This window comes from Dryobates pubescens, chromosome 4 (genome assembly GCF_014839835.1).
Source record: "Dryobates pubescens isolate bDryPub1 chromosome 4, bDryPub1.pri, whole genome shotgun sequence".
NCBI lineage: Eukaryota > Metazoa > Chordata > Aves > Piciformes > Picidae > Dryobates > Dryobates pubescens.
Window position 1 is genome coordinate 20,764,526 of NC_071615.1, and position 22,316 is coordinate 20,786,841.

Below are 22,316 nucleotides of genomic sequence, written 5' to 3' on the forward strand. Positions count from 1 at the left end.
CCAAACCAAGCACCTGCCTGGAAGTCACTTGGTAGGGGAGAGACCTCGCTGAGGGGTGGCAGGGTGTGCAGGGAACATTTTTCCATCTGTTTGTACAGAGGCTGTGTTATCACAGACTTGCTTGGTCTGCAGGCAGAGCTGGGTGCTTTTAGGTGTAGTGTGTGATTTTAGCAGGGCTTGTGTGGGGTAGCTAGATGGGAATCTCCATCTGATGAAGGCCATTTGCACCCTTACCTACAGGTTTTTTTAAAAGCTATGTTTACAAATATTTGCTAGGTGGCAGGGTCTGGCTCCCTTTGTATTTAGAGCAGAGCTGATAATCTGCAGCTATTTTAGGAGGGCTCCAGGCATCTTTTTTGCACCAAAACACTGGGATGCTTCCCAGCAGTCAAGCAGAGGCCATCTCTCAGTAAAGTCTGCAGACTTCCCCTTGGCAGAAACAGAACAGTAGCTGAATGGCTGAGCCCTGTGGAGAGCTGGAACCCAGCACCTTGGAGTGGGTGCCCTCAGCTCAAAGGCCAGCACTGCTCTTTCAAAGCCTTTGCATAGTGCAGCATCCCACTGCTGAAACCACAGCTTGCATGGCTTCAAGGCTGTACAGGCTTGTGGCCTCCACCAAACTACTGATGGTGGTGTTCTGGGGTGCTTTGGTGTCAAGGGCTGGAACACCTCTGCTGTGAGGACAGGCTGAGGGAGCTGGGGTTGTTCAGCGTGGAGAAGAGAAGGCTCCAGGGGGACCTTAGAACTGCCTTCCAATACCTAAAGGGATCCTACAGGAAGGCTGCAGAGGGACTTTTCATGAGGGTGTCTAGAGACAATACAAGGGGGAATGGTTTGAAGCTGAGGGAGAGCAGGGTTAGACTGGATTCTTCAGTATGAGGATGGTGAGTCTCTGGAATAGGATGCCCAAAGAAGCTGTGGATGCCTCCTCCCTGGGGATGTTCAGAGCCAGGTTGAGTGAGGCTTTGAGCAGCTGAGTCTAGTTGAGAGGTGTCCCTGCCCATGGTGGGGAGGTTGGAGTGGATGATCTCTGAGGTGCCTTCCAACCCAAGCCATCCTGTGGTTCTATTTTAGGGTTGCTAAGTGGAGAATTTCTGGTTCAAGTGAAAGTTGTTCTGAGGTTCTTGTAGGTGGGTGATGATGATGGTGGTATTCTCACTGGGAATGAGCAGAGGCATCCCTTACTGCCTGCTCCCAGGAAAACACTGTGGCTGGAAGGGGGTGTCTGCCTGTAGCAGAGAGGAGGGAGGGGCAAGGTGAGGTGGGTCCTGGTGGAAAGCTGGAAGGATCACAACGCACAGACTGGTGGGTGTGTGCAGATTGCGAAGCTTATCTCACTGCAAGGAACCAAGCAAGTAAGTATTTGCCTGGGACATGGCTCTTCAAGATTACACCAACATTCACTACTCCTCCCTTCCTCTTGAGAGCCCAGCTGGGCTTGCAAGCTAAGGAAAAAGCTATGAAAAGGAGAGAAAAAGGAAGAAGCTGAGGCAGAGGAGCAGTTGTCTTTCAACCAGGATACCATGGCAGTGGGGACTGAAAGGAAGAAAGAGCTTCATTCACATGGCACCTGAGTTGAGATAATCTCTGACATCACTGCAAGGTGCTTAAAATGTCACTACTGTGGGTCTGATGGCATTCTTGTCCTTCTCTGTCAGTGTGGACAACACTCATTGCAGCAAAAGCAGCAGGGAAGAAAGTGGCATGCAAAAATGGTACAGAAAATTTGCCCTTCCTGGCTCTGTGGTTGTTTGGGCAGGCAGTACCTGTATGTCTCTGCTGCCACTGAGTGACAGCCCAGTCACCCAGTGCTGGACAGGGTCAAACTGCCAGCTTTTTTGGGCACTCAGTCACACACAGGCCCCCACATCTCCTTGAAATGAGCTTCCCAGCAGGAGGCATTGCACAGCACAGCGAGGCACACAGCCTGTGTTGTGTACAGAGTCCAGTGTAGAAATGACTTGGTGCAGCTGAGCCATGGGAAAGTGGCTTCAGCTTCTGGAGAAGGTCTAAAGTGAAACCCAAAGAACTGAGTATCACATTGGTGAAATCTTTTGTGGGGCTCTGGGAGTTTCTTCTAAGTGCATCTGGGGACTCTTCAGCATGAATTCAGCCTCTTGTAAGGAGGGGGCAAAACCCAGTTACATGTGGTAGAAAAGGGTCAAGCTGATCATGGAAGTGTGGCTTGCATGCAGTAGGTGCCAGGAGTGGACAGACTCTTCCAAATGCTGTTTCTGGGTTAGCTCCTTACCCCCACTACCAGAATTGTCCTGCTACTGTGTTCCTCTTACCTGGGACCAGACTGACATGATGAGCAAATCTCGCCACACTGCCATATTTGAGCCTCCAAAATTAAGCATCGGTCTTAAGCAAACCCAACCGGGAGCACAAGCAGGAAAGCTTGGCAGTCCTGAATGCTGCTGAGAAGGGGATGCTGCTGAAAAGAAGGATGAAGGATGCTGCTGGGAAGCTGTGTTCTTGGTTTGTAAATAGGTGAAGTCTGGCACATAGAAATAAGTCATGCTGGCCAGTCCCAGAAAATGCTGCTGTTCAGTGTGTCTTTGTTGAATTTTTGGTGAGTGAACCACACTAAGTAAGTGAGCTCCTTGTGGTGAGTGTGCGATAGCACACCTGGAGAACAATGGTAAGAGGGACTGCCCTTGTTGAACTCTGAGAGTGGGACTGGTATTTCAGCCTCCCCACCAGGTTTGCTTCCATTTCTGATAGCCCTGCAGATCTGCATCAGACCTATTTGATCCCTCAGGGCTGCTCCTGGTGAGTATCCTTCTGGTTTGCAGTGCTGAGCTGGCGCCCTGGGAGCCCCGGGCAGCGGCTGTCGGGGCACGTTCTCGGTCCCCGCTCTGCCCCAAAGGTCCCTTTGTTAGGCACTCAGCTGCAGTGCAGGCGGTTGCTTCCCACATGATGTGAAAGGGAACAGAGATTTCTTTGTTGTGCAGGGCCCGGCTGGGCAGCTGGGAGAAATTGAGCCGAAATCAGCAATTTCCATCCCTTTCCAAACCTGGCTGCCCTGCTGCCAGTGCTCAGCACCGTGAGTTCCCCGGGGCTCCGGGCTTGTCATCGGGGTGGTGAAAGAGGAACTTGCCTTTTGCCTTAATAACATCATCTGAGTTCAAAGATGGAACTTCAGAAGGAATTGGTGCTGGCAGAAGCTGTGCTGCCTTCCGTCAGGCTGGCTGCACACAGCTGTTGCTGAGCACAGTGACTGGCCACCAGCAGCAACAGGTATTGCTGTTGCCTTGCACAGCCTGAGCCAAGAACCAGATCCATGTGGTGGCAGGAAGCAAAAAAGAAAAAAGAAAACCCTAGAAAAATCACTTCCCCTCCCCCCCCCCCCCCCTTTCCAGCTAGCTGTGCTGAGAGTCAGAGCTGAAGGCTCAAGTACATCTCTTGAAATACTTGAGAACGTTGTATCTGGAAGAAGCCAGGTCTTGTTTCTAGAATAATTCCAGTTGCTACTGCCCCAGCAGTGTGCCCAGGGGTCATGGAAGGCCAGTGGCATTCTGGCCTGTATCAAGAATAGTGTGGGCAGCAGGGGTGGAATTCTGTCCCTGTACTCAGCACTGGTGAGGCCTCACCTCGAGCACTGTGTGCAGATCTGGGCCACTCACTTCAGGAAGGATATTGAGGTGCTGGAGTGGGTCCAGAGGAGAGTGATGAGACTGTTAAGGGGGCTGGAGGGAAAGTTGTATGAAGAAAGGCTGAGGGAGCTGGAGGTGTTTATCCTGGAGAAGAGGAGACTTAGAGAGGACCTTATCACTTTCTACAACTACTTAAAAGGAAGTTGTAGTCAGGTGGTGGTCAGGCTCATCTCCCAGGCAACCAGTGACAGGACAAGAGGGCATGGTATGAAGCTGCACCAGGGGAGATTTAAGTTAGATGTTAGGAAGCACTTCCTCATGGAAAGGCTGATTAGGCACTGGGATGGACTGCCCAGGGAGGTGGTGGAGTCGCCATCACTGGAGGTCTTTAAGAAAAGCTTGGATATGGCACTTGGTGTCATGGTTGAGCTGATGTCATGGTGTTAGGTCATATTCTGGACTTGATGATCTCAGAGGTCTTTTCCAGCCTCAATAATTCTGTGAGTCTGAGATTTAGTTGGCTTTCAAGGCAGATGCAGCAGACCCAAGTGCACACATAAACTCTGCACGGGTTTGCCATAGTGCCATTTGCAGGTCACCAGCCTTGCCACAGGACACCTCTAGATATTTATAGCTATGACACAGCTGGCTAAGGCAGCAGGGTATAGTTTGCACAGATCACATTGTCACTTTATTTTAAAAGTCCTTCCATTCCGTGGCTTTGTTTTGCAGAGGCCATTCCTGCCCTCCCTGGGCTTTGCCCTGGGGTATTTCACAGTGGCTTTAGGTGCCTGCCAGCGTCTTTGCCATGTGCCACACCTGCACTTGGCTGCTGTGCCTCCTGCTTCTCCTTGCTGCTCATCCCTGTTCAGGGCCACTGGCTTCTCCTGGAGAAGAGGAAATTGGAGCACGCTGGGGATTTTTTTCTGTAGCAATCACTCACTGGCATGGAGCAGGGGAAAATGCAACGCTTGCAGTGCAATAAATACATAGGTTCTGTGGAAAGCCTGGAGGATGGCATGGAAAGAAAGTTCTGAGCACCGAAACTGGCAGGTTTTCCTCTGTCAAAACTCTGCTCAGCATTGCTGTAGTCAAGAGGGAATTTGGTGAGGAAGGGTTAGCTTGTGCCAGATGATTGCACAGCAGCTTGGGCTGCCGCGGGCCCTGCGCATTCTGGGAGGACACTTCCATTTGGAAAACCAAAGTTTCTGTTTCTTGTCTTGCCTTTTCTTTTTGTTGGTAATGCCTGTATGGTTCATCTTGTGCTTTCTTCACATGTTTCTTGCAGTAAATGAGACAAATCTGCTGGGTTCAAGATGCAGCAGCAAGCTGTGTTAACTTGGTGCCAGACTGCACGCCAGGGCGGGCCCGCAGCCAAGCCAGCCTTTCAGTTCAGGTCAGATTTGGACAAGGCAGAGTAACTAATGACTCTCTGCAGCCTTCTGTCCAGGTTTGTGTCAACTTGGGCTCTGGCTCTCCGTGCCGTGGGGCTGGGAGCAGCACTGGGATGGCTCTTAGCGTGCTGCTGGAATGCACGCAGGCAGCTGCAGCACAGAGAGCCAAGTCTGCTCTGGGCAAATGAAGTCTCTGCTTTTCTGCAGCCATGTGTGCACTGCTGCAAAGGGCTCTGGAGTGTGAAAGCTGCTGGCTGGAGATACCAGCTTCAGCAGAAAATTGTTAACCATCCTGGGAGTGCCAGAGTGGTGCTGCCAGAGCTGGGAGTTCCCCTTCAGCTGTCATAAGTATGTTGGCTTTCTTCTTAGTTTCCTAAGAAGGTTTCTTAAACCTTTCCAGTTACTCTGGAGCTTGGTGCCCCAAAAGAGGTGAGGTTTTGTTAACCACAGGATAACTGAGGATCTCCAGCAAGATGATGCTCTCCCTCTTTTTGGGTCAGGAAGAGCGAGATGTGACCGACAGGTCCTGCCCTGGGGAGTTCAAGAGCTGGGAGGAATGACAGTGAGCAATGCTGGAAGGACAGACAGGTGAAGTCATGTCCACAGAGTTGTCATGGACCAGAGACAGAAGCACATCCTCTGTTTGTCCTTTGCACAGCCCTTTTGGGGTAGATCTTTGCTTATCTGTTTAAACAAATTGAAGTTGCTCATTGAGAGGTAGTTAAAGGGTGATGTTGCTTGAAAACCTGCCTGTTGCATTCACAAGGATGTTTAGCCTGGGGAAAAGGAGGCTCAGGGCAGACCTTCCCACTCTCTACAGCTACCTGAAAGGAGGTCATGAGAGACTGGGGTTGGTCTCTTCTCCTAAGTAACAGGCACCAGGAAATGGCTTCAAGTTGTGCCAAGGGAGCTTTAGGTTGGACATTAGGAAAAATGTCTTCACTGAAAGAGTTGTCAAACCCTGGAACAGGCTGCCCAGGGCAGTGGTGGAGTTGTCATCTCTGGAGCAATGTAAAAGCCTTGTAGATGTGGTGCTGAGGGATGTGGGTTAGTGGTAGACTTGGCAGTGCTGGGTTAATGTTTGGCCTTGATGATTTCAGAGGTCTCTTCCAAGCAAAATGTTTGTATGATTCTGACTTCTTTGCCCCATGGGCAGCCTGAGAGTCACCACCTTGGCTGCTGCCACTGACAGGTATCTTCTCCTTAAAACTGACTTCTTTCTTGTCTTGATGAGGTGGACAGGAACATCTGGTCAGGATACGTGGTCTGTAGGTAGAGCCTACACTGGAGCTCTGTTCAGACCTGACTGACAGAGGGAAGAGAGGTGAGTGTTGGGTAGTCCAGGTGGTTTGGTGGGAGATCCTTAGGGTCTTCATCAGATGTGACCAGGGTCTGAAACTGATGATGGTGTAAAGGGGCTAAGTAAAGAGGTGTGTTTCTCAGGGGGGTTGAAACCAACATGCACTTAGTAGTGCCCAGGCATTTGGGCGAGCCCTCAGGCAGTTTGAAATGCATATAAAGGTGGTGGGGCAGAATGGAAAGGGAAGGAGACATTGCTGTGTCCAAGGCAGGGCTGTTCTTGTGCAGTTGACCTTGTAGCAAAAGGCATTTGATGTGGGTGCTCAGTGACTGTCACAACCACTGCTAACATCTCTCAGGGCAAGTGATGCCGATGTCACCTACGCCTTGTGGCTTCAGTGGACTGCCTCCTCCTAAGCTTCTGAGCCACCATGCCAAGTTACAGATATGGCCACCTTAGCCATGACCCCTGCCACCCTGCCAGGGCCTGCTTCTGACCTCTGTCTCCATCTCTCTCTTACAGGTACCTGTGTGAAGTGCAGCAAGGGAGTGTATGGAGCAAACCAGGCTTGCCAGGCCATGGGCAACCTCTACCATGATGGCTGCTTCACCTGTGGAGCCTGCAGTGAGTACCCCTGGGGCACACTCTTCAGGCATAACATTTTTCTGGTGGAAAGAGAGAAAAAAAGGAAGTGATCTGTGAATTGTCTGGCAGAGCTGCATGCCTTGCTGGTGGTGGTTGCTGCTTGTTTTCAAACAGATTCTTGCAAGGCTTGTAGAAAAGGTGTTTTGTGTTGTGCTGGCTATCTGCCTCCTGGCTGTTTTCAGGCCTCTGCCTCTCACTTACAGTCACATTTTCTTACTTGTAAGAGTGGTTTTTTTCAGAGTGAAGATGCCTTAGCCAGGACTTGCAGGGTTCTTTATTTGTCGCATCAGAGTTTACAGCTGGGCTGGTCTTTCAGCCCTGCTGAGGGCACAGGCAGGGAGTGAGGATCTCTGCCTAGGGCAATGGTGGTGTCACCATCCCTGCAGGGATTTCAAAGCTATGTAGATGAGGGACATATTTAGTGCTGAACTTATCAATGCTGGGTTGATGGTTGGACTTGATGATCTTAAAGGTCTTTTCCAGCCTGAGCAATTGTATGGTTCTGTGATTTTGGGCAGCCTGCTCTGTGAGTGCCAGAGACACCTTTTCAGATGGAGCTGCTGCATGCAGTGATGGTGTTTTCCCTGCCTCCATTACTTTTATGCATTAAAACCATTTTGCCTTTCTGAGGGACACCTGGCCAAACCTGCCCTGGTTGCATGTTCTGCTTGTTCTTTCTCTGCAGAAAAAGAGCCATGCCCCGAGACAAAGGGGCACGCCTCTGCCACCTTCTTTCTGGTGGCTGTGCCAGAGGCAGCAGGCTAGGAAGCCTGTGAAATCTGCCCAAGAAGCAGGGTCGATTGTTCAGCAGGCCCTGCTGAGCTCCCTGCTGCTTGTCAGCCCCACGTTCGAATCTTGCTGAGTGTAAACCGTGCTGCAATGTATGGATCCTCCTAAGTGGCTTTTGGAGCAGATCCAGGATGGAGCTGGGGTGGGGAACAGGCCACTTGGTTTCAAATGGTTGCTGTGTTTGTCAGGCAGCAATTTTTCTGTTTTGTTACGTTGAACTCCGGGGCTAGCAGCATATTCTTAGCAATGTAGCTGTGTATGTGGTGGCAGAGAAAGCAGCCATGACCAGCCTGGTGCTTTTGTAGGCAGGAGTTTGGCTTTCCCTCATGCATCTCAGGGTTTTTCTGCTGCATGGTGTTTAGAGCTCCTCAGGACTGCCTGTGTTTCATCTGGAGCTGTAAAATGACAGCACAGACAGAAAGATGTGTGTGCTGTTCAGTAACAGCTGGACCTTGCACCCTGCTCTTTTCCCAGCTGGCACACACCAGCCGTGCCTGTCCTCACGTAGATTTTCAGCGGAACGCTTCGCCATCATCCGATCGAAGGTGGGAAAACTGAAAGTGGTTTTAGCACGTGGTGGCAGTTTCCTAAAGGCTCACAAGTCAGCAGTTCACTCCTTTGGCCTCTCTTGTAAATTAAATTGAAATGTTCTCCTGCAAAGAGGATTTCTGGTTGCAGCCAGGTTTTTGCTACAGTGACCTCTTGCCCTCCAATCTGCCCTTGCACGCAAAGCTCCTGTTAATAATCCAGCAGCAGATCTGAACCATCTTAAATGTCTAAAGTGACTACTGTGCAACTGGTGCTTTAGAAAGAAACCCTTTTGGTCCTCCTTTTAGAAGGGGTTTGACCATCTTTATTGGGAGATCAATGCAGGAGAGGTTCCTTGTGGTTGCAGAAGCATCAGTGTTTACCTCCATTTATGTTTGTATTTGGTTAAAAACACAGCTGAATCCTATTTCTAATGAGGTGAGTTGGAGAGGGCTGAAAGAAGAGCTGTTTGCTGCTTATTCTACCAGACAGCCCTTTGCAGTGCAAGCTGAAAAGGTGTGGGAGTCAGGTGAGACTCAAAAGATGAGCAAAGTGAAGGCCATTTTCTCTCTTAGCCAGGCTTTGAGAAATGTGCTGCCAGGGGTGGTACATGCCATCCCTCCCTGCATTTGAGGAGGAAATGTACCCATGGGCAATCCCCCCTTTCACAAGCCCAGTGGTTTCCCAGTGCCCTGGACCACTGGCTGCTATGGGATGTAGGGCCCACAGCCCTTTCATGGCCCCAGGAGAGCCCCAGCCTCTCTGCAGGCTTTCTGTCAGCTGTGTCACTGCAGTAAACACAGTGAGACCATTTGATCTGCCAGAAAAGTAAAAACTGGGCCTGGCCATGTTGACTCTCTAGCTGCAAAGCTTGTCTGGAGCAGCCTGTGTGGAACCTCTGGTTTCTAGCTGAAAAGTAAGTTGTGCTTTTAAGGTCAAGTGGAGTTTGTCTTGGACACTGTCCAGTACAAACTCCTCTTGGAGAAGTCAAGGTTGCTCAGGATTTCAGCCCTGAAATTCCTGCTGTGGTGTAATGCTGAATAGCTCTTCTCCAATAAAGAAAATGTACCAAGTTCCTATTAAGGTAAAGTATATTGTCCTCCAGATATTTATAGCCTCTGCCCTGCTGTTCTCATTTTAGTGAGAATTTCTGATTTTGTTCATGGTTAGATTTCTGCCCAAATGTGCATTGGTTTCCCAGATCCAGAAAACTGAGAGGCTCTAAGGAGGCAGGGGGTGATGCCTCCTAGTGCTACATTTCCTGCACACTCTGCCTCCCAGCACACACAGAGATGCCAGGGCAGTGTGCTGAGCAGAGCTATGCACATGTTAGAGGGTTGAGCTGCCAGCAAAACAAGCTCAGGGCTCTATCTGAGCTGCTGGCCTGTAATGTAGAAAATTTGGTTTAGAGGTCAGAACAACAGATTTAGAATGATTGCTTTGGCAGAAACCGCTCCTTTATCTTCTTGTTTGTTACGGGGCAGGCACACAAACACAGCAGCTTTTTGCAGAGGCAGAGGAAAAAGTTTGGAGCTCTTTCTGCAGGATTAGTAATAAATTATATTTGCTGTACAGGAGGGCCATGAAAGGAGGTTTTAAAAAAAAAAAACAGTCCTCAAAACCCCTGCAGCTATTTCCTGCAAGCTTAAGGTGTCTGTTTCCGTCTGGGGGGAGGGTTTCAGCCCCTTGGACAAACAGTTGTAGTTACCAGATGGTTTGTTACACATTAACCATTTAAATTACTCACTTCTGCACCTTCTGCATTCTGAGGAAGTATGTTTCCAGGTGTTGGTTTATTAGTTAGGTAGTAAGGAGAGCTTGTAAGTTCCATCACTTTAACCAGGTAGTGTCACTCTAACTGCTGTGGTGATTTAGTGTTTTCTCTAGCATCAGTGTTTCTCGGTGTTTTCTTGGCTTGCATCCGACTGCCGCAGGCTCCCTGGCAAACAGACCTTTGTAGCTCTGCTAGCAGCACAATTTAGAGCATAAAGGTCTTCTGCCTGAGCCACTTGGTCCTCAGAGGAGATCTGAAAGCTAAAGAAGTGCAAGGGAAGCGTCAGAAGTGCCTGTGAAGGAAATCAGTAGGTGAGGAAGGAAGTCGGAGAGAAAGAGCTGATTGCAAGGTGCTTTGAAGGAGGGTCCAGTGCTGAACTACAGCAGGAAGGCAAAAATGAGGTATGGATTTTGGCCCCATGTTGCACAGAGGTGAAACCCTTGCCTGTTTGCCCAGCTCCAGCACTCCACCTTTGATTTGTCAACATCACTGCACCACTTTCTTTTCCTTTTGCTCTTTTTTAAACTCAGATGAATGCTGATGTCTGTGTGAGGGCAATAGTGTCGGAATTGCAAATCTGTTGCACCTGCTGGGTGTAGATCTAATTTAGTATTTCTCAGTGTATTTATGTTTAGAGGTCATTTAGTAGATGAGGTGGCTGAGCTATGGAAGCAGTGTTACCTGGGAGGGTAGCCCCCTGCTCTGTTTGCTCTTGCTGTGTGACCCCTGGAACAGCAAGGCCCTGGGTTTTATTTGCACCACTAAATAACTCTACCAGTGGAAAAGTCACCTTTTGCTGCCAGGGAGATTTGATGCCAGGCAGCAGGTCAGCCAGCCTCGCCAAGGCAATTCCCCCATGGTGTGTGTGGGTGCAGGGGTCTCTGCACAAGCTGCCAGCTCTCCTCGGGCAGGCAGAATATGCTGCTTGTGATTGGATATCAACCCAGAGTGCAAAGCACTGCAGGTGACCCTTCCTCAACATCCCTTTACTCACACTGTCCTGACGGAGTTCTGTTCACCAGGGACATAGAGATTGCTTCCCCCTCCTTTCTTCTCTGAGCCTCTGCCCAATTCGGTGATGGCTGGGGGGTGATGGGGTGGGGGGCCATATCCTGTGGCCACTGGGGCTTGATGTGTTTTAGGGGACAGGACAACTGTCCCCAGAGAGATGCAAAGAGTGGCTGGGCACTGGGTTAAAAACTGGTCCCTCCACTTGCACTGCCCAGATTGCAGCACTGCTTTGTCCCAGGGTAACGTTATCTTACCTCTGAATTTTGAATCTCCTAGGGGTTTTCCCTAAAAAGAAGAACATTTCAGCATCTTCTTGCAATGGTTTGCCATCAGCAAAGGAGAGATGGTGCTGAGTTTTGTGGCTTATTGTGGTTTCTGAGGAGCCATTTCTGCCTTCATATCTGGTTGCTTTCCTGTCAGAGGTGGCTGACCTTTTTCTGACATGCAGGAGCATGATTTTGGCTTTCAAGCATCAGATCTTTTTCTCAGAGTTGTTTTTTTTAACCTCAAATGTGTGGTAAGAGTACAGAGGGCATTTGTTAGCAATTCTATAGTACAGCTGGTGTAGAATATCTTACACAGTAATGGCAGTGTGTCCTGGCACAGTTTCTTCTAAGAGATAAGAAAACTGGAGAGTTTGATTTCTAAGAGAAATGTAAACTGGAGGAAAGGCTGGAGCTTGGGCCAGAGCCACCCAGGACTGAGCAGGAGCTTATTTTGATCCTTAACAGCTAGGTGGATGATGCTGGGCAGAGAGGAACCTCATGAAGTTCAGCAAGGGGAAGTGTAGGGCCCTGCACCTTGGGAGGAACAATGCCCTGCAGCAGTACAGGTGAGGGGACATGCTGGAGAGCAGCTCTGCAGGGAAGGACCTGGGAGTCCTGGTAGACAACAAGTTCCCCATGAGCCAGCAATGTGACCTTGTGACCAAGAAGGTCAGTGGGGTTGCATTAAGAAATGTGTGGTCAGCAGGCTGAGGGAGGTTCTCCCCTTCTATTCTGGCCTACTGAGGCCACACCTAGAGTATTGTGTCCTGTTTTGGGGTTCCCAGCTCAAGAGAGACAAGGAACTACTGGAGAGAGTCCAGAAGAGGCTACAAAGATGCTAAGGGGTCTGGAGCATCTCTCTTATGAGGAAAGGCTGAAAAACCTGAGCTCAGTTAGCTGCAAGAAGAAAATGCTGAGAGGGGATCTTATCAATGCCTATCAATACCTAAAGGGATAGATACTGCTAAGCACCCTAAAGGGAGGATGTCATAGAATCATAGAATTGTTAGGGTTGGAAGGGACCTCAAGAATCATCTAGTTCCAACCCCTCTCCCATGGGCAGGGTCACCTCACACTGGATCAGGTTGCTCAGAGCCACATCCAGCCTGGCCTTCAAAACCTCCAGGGATGGGGCCTCTACCACCTCCCTGGGCAACCTGTGCCAGTGTCTCACCACCCTCATGGGGAAGAACTTCTTAACATCCAATCTGAATCTACCCATTTGTGTTTTTTTTTTTCATTTCCCCTAGTCCTATCCCTCCCTGACACCCTAAACAGTCCCTCCCCAGCTTTCTTGTAGCCCCCTTCAGATACTGTCATGAGGACAGAGCCAGGCTCTTTTCAGTAGTGCCCAGCAACAGGACAAGGGGCAGCAGGCACAGACTGGAACCCAGGAGGTTTCATCTGAAGATGAGGAAAAACTTCTTTCCTGTGAGGATGACAGAGCACTGGAACAGGCTGCCCAGTCTGCTTCTTTGGAGACTTTCAAAACTCACCTGGATGTGATCCCATACAACCTGCTCTAGGTGAACCTGCTGTCACAGGAGGGTTGGACTACATCATCTCCAGGGGTCTCTTCCAGCCCCCACTATACTGGGAATCTGTGATTCTGTTTCCACCCTGCTGTGCCATCAGTGTGTCAGGAGGTGACTCCCAGTGAAGCTGAGAGCTGAAATTCTTTTCTGTTTAATCTGCCATTAGTGATCCTGTCCAAACCGATCTCACAGTTGTAAGAGGGACTGATTTCTGTAACGACAGAAGTCCAAGGCTGTCAGCAGGGAAGGGATCCAGAAGCAGCTGCCAGCCTGCATTGACTCTTGCCCATCTACTGGGCAGATAGCACAGGGAGCTCCACAGAGCTTAGAGGAGAGAGAGGTGAGGCCCACGCTGCCTTGCTGGCCATGCAGAGTCCTGGTCATGCTTCCCCATAGAGCCCTGGGATCCAGATGTGGCCCTGTACTGTGGTATGCCCTGAGAACAATCTCTTTGAGCAGGGATTTGTGACAATAATGGAAAAGCAACTTCAGAGGACAAGGCTGGGTCCAGCTTCCCAGCAAGCACATGTTGCATCTCCCAGCTTGCTCTTGGGCCGTTGCAAGTCCCTGGTAAACCCTTCTCTGTATGAACTTCATTTGGAGAGAGCCCCCTTGGGAAAGTGATGGACCATAGCACCAGCATCCTGGGCATGCAGCCTCATGGTGTGCCCCTTAGCAGCTGCTGAGGGTGTTTATTTCAGCACAGAGGCACTAGTGAGGAAGCTTGAAGTATTTTGAGATGATTGCTGAGATAACCTCGAGGTCTTTCTGTAGGTCCCACAGCAAACCAGACTAGCCAGATGTCAGTGATGAGCAGTTGAGAAAAGCCTGAGGATCAAACTTGCTGTCAGTGAGAGGAAAAACAAATCTTGTAACAACCTGTGAAGATGCTAAGGTTGAAACGAAGAAGAATGTGAATTGTCTGATTTTTTTCAGCTGAGAGATTAACTAAGTCCAGGATGAAGTGAAAATGAACCATGGACAGGAGCCAGCATCTTAAGACAATGTATCCTGTAAGCAGCAAGGCAAGCAGCGGTGTTCCTGGGTTGCTCAAAGGCTGTCACCTCTGTGGTCACTGTGGTGCATGTTTAGAGCAGGTAGTGAGCAATATGTGACTCCTTACATGCCACTGGAGCCCTCAGTGGTGAAGCTACAGCAGCATCTCAGTGCCAGCCCCTGCAGGCACACAGTCAGAAGCATCCCTTCTGGGAGAGACTTGTTTAAATGAAGGCACGTAGCAGGGAGCTGAGTGCAGGGACAGAAACAGCTGCCATGCAGCTCTGCTCTCTAGGGGCAGCCCCAGCACTTTGTTTTACTGGTGTGGCTGCAGCCAGAACCTGCATTTCCCAGCTCCACTGGGACAGTCCCCAGCACAGCCTGGGGAAGTGAGCTTTTCCTGCATCTTCCTTTCCCATGTGTGCAATGAGGAGATGCTTCCTCACCTCAAAGGGAGGCTGTGGGCAGGACAGGCAGGGAGCAGCAGAGGAAGAGCTGGGCTGTTGGCACACACTGTTCCTGCAGGCACCTCACTGCTCCTGGCTTTGGCAAATTGCCTTTTACACTCCTGCCAGAGGCTTAAAGAGAGTCATGGAGAGGAGCTAAAAACAGTCAAAATGACCATGTCTTCCCTACAGACGGTGATGAAATCATCCCTGCCTTCCCTCTAAGTGCTCTTAGTGCCAGTGCCTCTTCTTCATGGGCCCACATCATGCCCAAAGCCAAATTTAATCTCTGTGTAAAGGGACTTGCCCCTCTGCTGAGTGAGCTTGATGCAGAGGCACAGATGCAGTACACTGTCTGTGGCACCTTCTCTGAAGGTCTGTTGCCATCAGTCTTGACCTGCTCATGTCATGAGGTTAAAAATACACTGGGTGCAGAAGGACTGGTAAAGGCTTTCTTTTTTGTCACCCTGCAGGAATGATGTGATGGCAGTGATCCAAACCTCATCCCTTCTGTGGAACAGCTGCTGCTCATGAGCCAGCCAGGGCTCTTGCCCAGAGGATCTCTCCTCATTGCATGGCTCCATGTGTATGCTTTTCCTCACCACCCCCAGCTTGTCCTTAAGGAGAGAGTAGAGGCATACAGGTGGAGAGTTGCTTTGGTGCCTGCCTGTTGCGCTGGGCTGGAGCCCACACTGCTGCAGGATTTCAAATGAAAGTTAAAGGGGCTCTGAGTGGGTTTCATTCTTGAAAGTGCCACATCCCAGTGCTGTATTTAAATCAGCAGGAGGTGCTTGGGAGCACTTCTTGCTGCATTAGCCTTGTTGTTTACTCACTTGGGACCAGCCAGGGGTGCTGCAAGTCCCAGGTGTCCCTAGTCTCTCTTTCCCCGTCTCAAGAATTTGGACTCCTCAGCTGCCAGTGAGCTTGTGGGCAGGCAGGCACACAGGAGGGCTTATCATACAGATGTGCACCCTGGGTTACAAGCCACAAAGATAAGCCTTTTATTCTAGGCTCCTGGTCCTGTTTTGGTGTCAGCAGCCTTGGCAAAGCATGATGCTTTGGGTGAGAGAAATCAGAGTTGGGTGCTTTGAGATCTGTCAGGTTTTCTTCCATGTCCCATCCGATGTCTGCATTGGTACAAGGGTGAGTTGCTGTCCTGGGTCATCTCTGACCTCCAGGTGAGGCATTTGTCCCCAGCAGGGATTCGAGGAGAATGGGAGGCAATGAGTGTGCCAGGGAGGTGTGGGTCTGGCTGCTATGTGGCTGAGCAAACCCTGCAGCTTAACCACAGAGCTGCTGCACATGCAGACGGGGGCTCAGGAAACCTTCTGCCACATCCTCCAGCTGCTCTGCTGGCTGAACCCTGCTCAGGTCTCTGAGGGCTACTGGTACCTTGTTGGTCCAGCTGAGTTCATTGGCAAAGCTTTAGAGCTTCACTGGAGCATCTCTTTGCTGAGGAGCAGCAGGAGTTGTTTGCAGCCTCAGAGTGCCCTCTGGAGTATGCAGCAGACGACAAAGATTGTCGCTGGTGGGAGTGGTTTTGCCTGGCTCCCTCCTTGTCTTAAAGCTCTGCAGCCAGCTGGGCTATCTGTCAAAGGCTGCAAGGTGTGTGTGTGCCATGAAGCACCGAGATGTCACCTCCAGACCAGCCCCATGTGCCATCCCATCATCTTTTTAATGAGCCTTGCCACGTGCAGCATATCCAGCAGGAGGCTTCTGGGCGCTGGTTTCCCGGTTCCCATTTCCTTCCAGCAATACCTAGCAGATCCCCAAAACCAGCCTGCAGCAGGTCCTGCCCCAGATGTTTTTGAGCACATCCTTGGGGCTTCTTGGCCAAGCAGTGTAAGCCAAGCTGCTCCAGTGCCAGGCTGCATTTCAAACCCTTGGCTGAATAGGGAAAAGAGGCTGGGGAGAGGCAGGGGCAGCTTTTTGTAAGCAATCAGAACTGGCCCTTCTCTCTGGGGAAAGGCAGAGCCTTTGGAAGCAGCAGGGGCAGTGGGAGCATGCATTACCATAGGTACATAACTGAGCACAGATGCTGAGTGTGAGGCATAAACACAGAAGCTGAAGGAAATCTGAACCTTCCCCATGGGCAGAGTCCTTTCTTGGCAACATTTTATCATCTTGTCTCTGAAATGACATCTGTGTTTGAAAACAAATAATTCTTTTTTTAAATGGTTTCAGACTTTGGCGGGCAGCTGCAGTAGCAAATGTCCTGGTAGCTTGTTGAGCACTCTGGTGTTGCTCTCTGCCGGGTGGTCAGGTGTTGCAGTGGCCTACCTTGCAGCTGCTGGGGGCAGGAACCTCCTAGCTGGACAGAATGGATGTGACATTTTGATTAATAATGTCCAGTGTGGAGCACTCTCTGCATGCCCTCTCTTCTTTCCTCATTCCTCCTCTGCTGGGGTGTTTTGCAGCATCAGTCAGAGTACCCTCACTTGCTCTTGCCAGGTTATTTTGTGTTGTCATCTGCCAGAGGGTGGCAGCTTGCAGAGCTACCTCCTCTTGCAGGGAGGTGGGACTACTGTCTAGACCCAGTGATTGGCATTTATCAGTGGAAGATGAGCTGGGATTAGTGGGGCTGGAGACTGGGAAGCTCTGTGCTGGGTGCTGTCCTCCAGCTGTGCAGCAACCATATTCAGACATCTCCATGGTTCACTTCTCAGCAGCCAGTTTTTGATCACATTTTCTCCCCACTGACCTTTGTCTTCTCTCTCTGGTTTTTCCTCAGGTAGAAAGCTGAGAGGAAAAGCCTTTTATTTTGTCAATGGCAAGGTGTTCTGTGAAGAAGACTTCCTGGTAAGTGCAGAGCTGACCCTGTGCTGGCACATCTTGGTTTCCCCAGGAGACACACAGCTTTTCTGCCTGCCAGCTTTGCCTACATTTCACACAGCCTAAGGCATGCATGCTGTCCAGGCCTTCTGCTCCACCACATGGCCAGATCCAGCCATGGTGGCTGCCCATGTGTGCTACTGGAAGCAGCTAAGTGAGAGCCCACAGTTTTCCAGTGCAGAGCCCCTAATCAAAGCCATAATCTCCTGCAAGGGCTCCTTCAAAGCTTGTTTCTATGGCTGTGCTTTGCAGGCCACAGCTACAAGAATAAATGAGTAAATTTCCCTTTTCCATGAACTGGGTTTGCTTGGGCATCTTAGAGGATGTTTTTCTGTTGCCCTCAATGGCTTTTGTGTGAATGTACCTGAGCATGAAGCAACCTCAGAGTCTTCTCCCTGCCTATTGGAGGTAAAAGGCCATTTAGAATCATAGAATGGTTTGGGTTGGAAGAGACCTTTAAAATCATCAAGTCCAACCATTAACCCAGCACTGCCAGGTCACCACTAAACCATGTCCCACAGCACCAGATCTACACAGCTTTGAAATCCCTTCAGGGATGGTGACTTCACCACTGCCCTGGGCAGCCTGTTCCAGGGCTTGACAACTCTTTTGGTGAAGAAATTTTTCCTAATGCCCAACCTAAACCTCCCTTGGCACAACTTGAGGCCATTTCCTCTTGTCCTTGTGCCTGTTACATGGGAGAAGAGATCAACCCCCACCTTGCCACAACCTGCTTTCAGCTGTAGCCTTCTGCCCTGAGTCCTGATAGACTGAGCATTCACTGAGCTGGAAAATTGCTGTATGTCTACTTACTCTGGTGGTTTCCTCCAGAGAGGAGTTAATCTTACTTGCTCTCATCAGCATATTCTGCATAGGCTGAAAATGCAAAGATTGGTTAAATGCATCTCAAGTATTTCACTTTTCTGCTTTGTGTTTCCACCATGCAGACAGAACTGAAGCCTCAGCAGATGCTGTGTGATGCCTGAGGTGCATGTTGTGGATGTGGCAGGCAGCTCCTTAGCAGTAGATCTCAGCAATAGCAGCAGTTGCTCTAGGCCAAACTTGGTTGTTATACTAACAGAGAAGCTTCAGCAGACATGCAATGATGTAATTAAAGAAAGAATTTGTTTTTCCAAGCCATACAGATACTGTGATGTGACTGTGTGGTAAACACAAGTGGGTTCCTGACCTGTAGATCCACGTGGTCAAATAATCATGTAAGGCTTATCAGTAAATGCTTTATTTGTATAGGCATTTCTGATATTTGCTTACATGCTTAATGGGAAGTTCCAGGAACTCCTGCTTCTTCTGAACACTGGGAGTCTGGTGTCTTCATGGAATATCCTCTGGGGACCCATCCACAGCTTGACCTACTGACAAAAAAAGCACTGGAAAGTTTGGCTTGTGTAAGGAGTACAGACAAAGGCCACAGCACCAGCACCCCACAATGCACTGTTGTTTATGCTCCACTGGCCTTGTGAAATTTTAAGCCACTTCTTTTTTGTCCTTGCAGTACTCTGGTTTCCAGCAGTCAGCTGACAGGTGTTTCATTTGTGGTCATTTGATAATGGACATGGTAAGTGATAATTGCTTTAGGAGCTAAAAATCCCACAGCTTTTTAGCAGAATGCATCAAAAGCAAAATATTTTCATACCCAGCACTGTCTGTTACCAGCTGGTAGTCTGCCTGCTGTGAGACTGGTAGCAGAAAGAAAAAACACTCAGCCTTTTGTTGATTTTTGCAGGGAAGTGAAGCTGCCATCCTGCTGTGTGTGCTGCAGAGACTTTGCTCTGCCTGTCCCCAGTGCAGGTGGGAAGGCAGAGCCTTCGGCTCTTCCAGCCTAGCTGGCATTCCTGCAGTCAGGCTGTGGTTTCCCACATACCTTCAGGATGGAGCTGGGTTTTGTGGGTGCTGATACTCTGGAGAGCAGGTCTGACCCAGAGTATGTGATGCAGATCTCAATGCAGATCTGCCCAAGGCCTTGCAGGTGTGTGAACATCCTGCTGAAGCAAGCAGTGCTCAACAGTGTACACCGGTGCCATCTGTTCAAGATGTGCACCAATGGGACAGCTGGCCTATAGCCAGCACCTGGCAGCATTCAGGGGTGGGCAGTTCAGGGGAAGACAAATCCATGGTGGTGTAGCTGGCGGTGCCATACCACAGCTGAAGCAGAGGGAGGAGGAGTTTCTGGGTAGCCAGTTGACAGCACACCTCCCAAGACTTTTTAATGCATGTCATTAACTAGTTGTCTTTGCTTGCCTGCTTGCACTGGAAAACATGAAAACAGCAAAAGCAGATTTAGACCCAGAAGTCAGATCACTGGGCTGATGGACCATAGTATTCCAGGTGGTACCTGCTGCCCCAGAGCCAGCAGCTGAACTGGCTGGGGGCAGCACAGCACAGTCCATGGTAACCAGAGAGCCAGGCTGGTGATTGCAAAGCTCTTCGCTATCTAAGGAGTTAAGAACACCTAGCAGTAGTATTTATTTCAGCTTCTCACAGAGACTATCAAGGTGAGTTCCCTTTCGTTGGCCTGCTACTTCTTGCCTTGGAATCTTGCTAAATAGTCTTTATCTGAGGGCTTCAGAAGGTATTTTCTTTCCTTTAAATTCTGTAAACTTCTATGCTTTGTAACACTAAATACCTTGAGAGAGACTCTTCATTGTTCTCTTACCCATGCCAATAATTCATTTCTCTGGAACCAGGTGACACAAATTGATCCCTGCTGCCCTTTCCACCCCTGTTAACTCCTTTTCCAGATGAGGTGCCTGGAAAAGGACACAGCCCCACTGATGACTGTGCAGAGGAGTCTGGTGTAAAGCTGGGTGTTTATTATTGTCACCTTGGTTGCTGTTCACATCTTCCCTGTCTCTTGGTCTGTTGCAGATCCTGCAGGCTCTAGGGAAATCCTATCACCCGGGCTGCTTCCGCTGCGTGGTCTGCAATGAGTGTCTGGACGGAGTGCCCTTCACTGTGGACTCTGAGAACAAGATCTACTGTGTCAGGGATTACCACAAGTGAGGGCAAAGGAAACATCATCCACAAGCCTCTAGTTCAGCTTTTCAGCTAGTTGGGAAGCACAGATTGGTAAATTAGGGACAGGGATGGAAGCTGGAAGGTTGAGAGAGGAGCTAGATCCTGGAAATTCTCTCCTCTTTTCCTGCCACTGACTCCTGTGTAACCCTGAGGAAGGGTTTCTCCTTCTGCACAGTGGAGATAACAGTAGTGCTTGTGTTCAGCCTGCTCTAAAGAAAGGCTGTGAGCCCCTGTGGAAATCCATGTGAGTTACTTTTTGAATAGTTGAAGGGCCGAGGTTGGCTTCTAGAGAGTCACTACCAGACCTGCAAAGCAAAACATTTATCCAGCTCTGAATTAAACACCTGATAAATCCAGTTCAAAAATCACTTGTCGTGTAGCCAGCACAATAAAATGGCTGTGTCCTGAGCTGGTGACCTTGGACCTGCCTACACTGCAAGTGTCCTCCTGGCAGGCAGTGTTAAGTGCTGCTCAGGCAGCCCCTGGAGCTGTCTTGTGCTGTGCCAGATCAGAGCTGACTCCACGTGCCACTATTTCCTAGCAATTGAATTTCATCTATTTCTTGCTGCAAGCAACCATACAGTCCTATAGTATCTTCTCAGGAGCTTTCCTACCCCAGGGCTGATGTTTGTTTGGTTTTGATCTGGGGATGGCTTTTCTGGGGGCAGTTCTGCTCCATTTCTCCTCATTCTCTCTTCCAAATCTCTCAGTAGGTTTTGGGTTGCTCCTATCCTTTATGCACCAAGCATAAAAGATAAGATCTCTTTTTGCCTGATTGAACAGCACGTGCCAAGCATTTCTTGCAGTCAGTGCTAAAATGAATTCATGATCTCGGGGTGCAGAGCTTTCCTGTGGATAAGTTATTTGCAGCTGCAGCCTTTCATCTTATTGCTGACAGCATCCAGGCACCTCCTTTTGTGTCAGTCTGTAACTTGCCTTCAATTTCTTACTGCTCTTCCAGAGTCTTAGCTCCAAAGTGTGCAGCCTGTGGACTTCCCATTCTGCCCTCTGAGGTGAGAGCCTTTTATCTTGTGTCCCTCAGGGGAGGGAGTGTCATGGCTCAGGTCTTGCTCTCTTTTACACTTGACCCTGTGTCGAGGCAAATGTGCTCGTGGATGGGGAGAGATGATCACTTCCTTCAGAGTGCAACCTTTGAACCTGAGCTGGTCTTGAGATGGAACCCTTCTTTTACTTGATAATGAAGCTTATCCCTGCAGGGCCAGAGTGGTTTTTCACCTGCTGCTGGTTGTGTGTTCAGGATGCCTCTCCTTCATGTCAGTAAATGCTGGTGGCACTCATGAAGGACCTCTGTATGACTCCTCTTGTTTCAATGCTCGGAGGAGATGAACCTTGGGCAAAATCCATTTAAAATGCTGAGAAATGTGATATGTTGAAATTACCAAGTCACAAATGTGTGATTTGAGATAGATCTGACAAACAGAGAGGGGTTTACATTGCTCTTGTTGCAATGTACCTTCTAAAGGTACCTGGTGAAGCTTTGCTGTAACAGTAAGTGCAGGTGGTAGGTTTCCTCGTGGTGTCCCACAGCAGCAGGAGCCTGTTGGTGCAGAAGCAATCTGCAGAGTGCATGTGCTGTGATCTTTTCTCATTTCTCTTTTGCTTGAATGCTCACAGGGCTCTGATGAGACCATTCGGGTTGTGTCCATGGACAAGGACTACCACGTGGAATGTTATCACTGTGAGGTAGGTCAGCAGCTTTCTCAGGGAGCAGGCGCTTAATAGTGATAACTGTTAGTGGGTTTAGGATGGAAAGAGCTCTCCTCCCTTCCACTGACAGTAGGTGAGCAATTCAAACCTTTCTTTGTGTGACTGTTGTTATCAGTGGATGAGGAATTTCCAATTTGAGGACAAAAGTTTGTGCAGTAATGTCCCAGCTGTGATTTCTGTTGCTATCTATAAAGCTATGGGCAAAGATTTAATGATCACTTCTAAACTTGGCAGTTGATTTGCTAATGAAGGCAGGGTGGTGACTTGCTGTGGTGCTGTTGCTGCTTTCAGAAGCCTCTAGCTCCAGATTGCATTAGTGTATCTGATTTCAGGTTAGAAATGCTAAGGTGCTGCCTGATCCTGTGTGGTGTAAGTTACCTTCGCTCTCACAGGAAATTAATGTGCCCTTGGAGCCAGAGAAAGGGTATGGCTGCACA

The 22,316-nt window shown here is 49.5% G+C and overlaps 1 protein-coding gene across 1 annotated transcript in view; it reads left to right on the forward strand.

Moving 5' to 3' along the window:
- LIMD1 (LIM domain containing 1) overlaps positions 1-22,316 on the forward strand; it is a 28,106-nt gene that overhangs the window by 4,380 nt on the left and 1,410 nt on the right. The window contains exons 2-7 of the mRNA XM_009898396.2: positions 6,816-6,917; positions 17,015-17,082; positions 18,629-18,691; positions 20,002-20,132; positions 21,113-21,164; positions 21,787-21,855. Coding sequence (XP_009896698.1) covers positions 6,816-6,917; positions 17,015-17,082; positions 18,629-18,691; positions 20,002-20,132; positions 21,113-21,164; positions 21,787-21,855 — 485 coding nt within the window. The remainder of the gene's footprint in view (positions 1-6,815; positions 6,918-17,014; positions 17,083-18,628; positions 18,692-20,001; positions 20,133-21,112; positions 21,165-21,786; positions 21,856-22,316) is intronic.